At 39.6% G+C, this 1,690-nt stretch overlaps 1 protein-coding gene across 1 annotated transcript; it reads left to right on the top strand.

The window, feature by feature from the left end:
- Window positions 1–352: 352 nt before the first annotated feature.
- On the top strand, window positions 353–1,238 carry LOC149149565 (putative disease resistance protein At4g27220). The gene is made up of 3 exons (XM_089442512.1): window positions 353–523; window positions 605–842; window positions 1,069–1,238. The coding sequence occupies exons 1-3, from the start codon at window positions 353–355 to the stop codon at window positions 1,236–1,238; spliced, it is 579 nt and encodes a 192-aa protein (XP_089298638.1).
- Window positions 1,239–1,690: the final 452 nt, after the last annotated feature.

Consider the following 1,690-nt stretch of genomic DNA (forward strand, 5'->3'; position numbering starts at 1 on the left):
GAACCGTAGGCAACACCATAAACAAAGTTCTTATCGTTCCATTCATCCAACCAATCATCCAATAGATTGACGATCTTATACGCTTGGATGGCAACTGTCTCTTCTGCAAGCGGGCGAGGGAAATCAGAGAGTGGAAGGAATATTTTAATGAGCTCTTTGTCGAGCTTGAAACCAATTTTTCTTTGTTTTGCAGCGCTCAACAGATCGTCTCTATGGCACCACAACAGGCATCATACTACTTCAAGACGAACCAGACACCGGAGTGGTAGGGTTGGAAAATAATTTTGCCGAGATAAACCTTGCGAGGTGGCTCACATAAGCTCCCCATGTCTGGATAATCGGTGTTTATGGGATGGGTGGTGTTGGGAAGACAACATTGCTCAAGAAGGTGTACAACACGTACAAGGTGACTCAAGTTCTTGATGATGTTATTTGGGTTACAGTTTCTCAATTTCCAATTCTGGAGTTGCAGAGTCGAATCGCTTATAGGATCAATTTAGACCTGGAAAACTGTCGTAATGATGTAGATACGTGGAAGATGAAGCTGTCTGCATATCTGAGAACAAAGAATTTTTTTATGGTTTTAGATGACATCAACATGTAGAGAATATTGAATCTGAGAGAATTAGGTGTAGAATTTAACAATACCAAAGGCAGCACCATTGTATTCTTTACTCGCAACAGAGATCTGATTCAAGAAATAAGGGCAGAAGATTCCATCAAAATACAACCCCTGTCCAACGAGGAAGGATGGCAGTTGTTTTGCAAAGTGTGTTCTGAAGACGGCCATGTTCAGGAGAATTTCAGACATGTTGCAAGAGAAGTCGCGGACGAGTGTCAAGGTTTGCCCTTAGCAATAAATGTAATAGATATAAATGAGTGGAGGCTTGCTTTATGAAAACAGTGGATCCGAATTTTCCGATTATTCATCCTCGGATTGACCAAGATTTGTATCAGCGATTGAGACTGAGTTATGATAGCTTGAGAAACGGTGATTTGAAAAATTGTTTTCTATTTTGCGCCATCTATACTAAAGATACAGCCTTTCAATCTGACTACTTGGTGCAGATGTGGATCGCGAAGTGCCTGGTAAGAGCAAAGATGCGGAGTATTTATTGGACACGGGGTATAGCTATGCAAAATTACTTCGTGATCATGGCTTATTGCAATTTTATGGACGCAGTTGGAATAAGATTCAGATGTTATTCGGGACAGGCAATATATATAGGAGAAAATGAGGAAAATTGTGTATTTAAATCGGGTCAAATGCTTCAACGTTTCCCCGACATCCCAGAGGATTGCAGAAGAATATCAATTTGGCGCAATAATATTACGTCTCTCCCGACACTGAGATGTTCAAATTTGGTTACTCTAATTCTAAAAGCAAATGAAGAATTGGAAAAGATTCCAGAAGATTTCTTCCTCAACCTTCCTTCTCTTAGAGTATTAGATTTATGTGAAACAGGGATAAAATCATTGCCAGTATCATTATGACAACTTGAGAAATTGGAGTTTCTTACATTAAGTGGGACTGAAATTGAGCATATTCCTGAAGGCATAGGTAATTTATCTCACCTTCAATTTTTGCGTTTGGGCTATCGTAGAAAGCTGAAATCTTTGCCCTCTTGGATAGGAGAGCTTACTGTGATAACCTACAGGTGATTCCAAAGAGATTACAATGCTTTCAAAT

The sequence above is a fragment of the Pinus tabuliformis genome, chromosome 9, assembly GCF_031772625.1.
Source record: "Pinus tabuliformis cultivar Carrire ecotype Pingquan chromosome 9, CPIR1, whole genome shotgun sequence".
Taxonomy (NCBI): Eukaryota; Viridiplantae; Streptophyta; class Pinopsida; order Pinales; family Pinaceae; genus Pinus; species Pinus tabuliformis.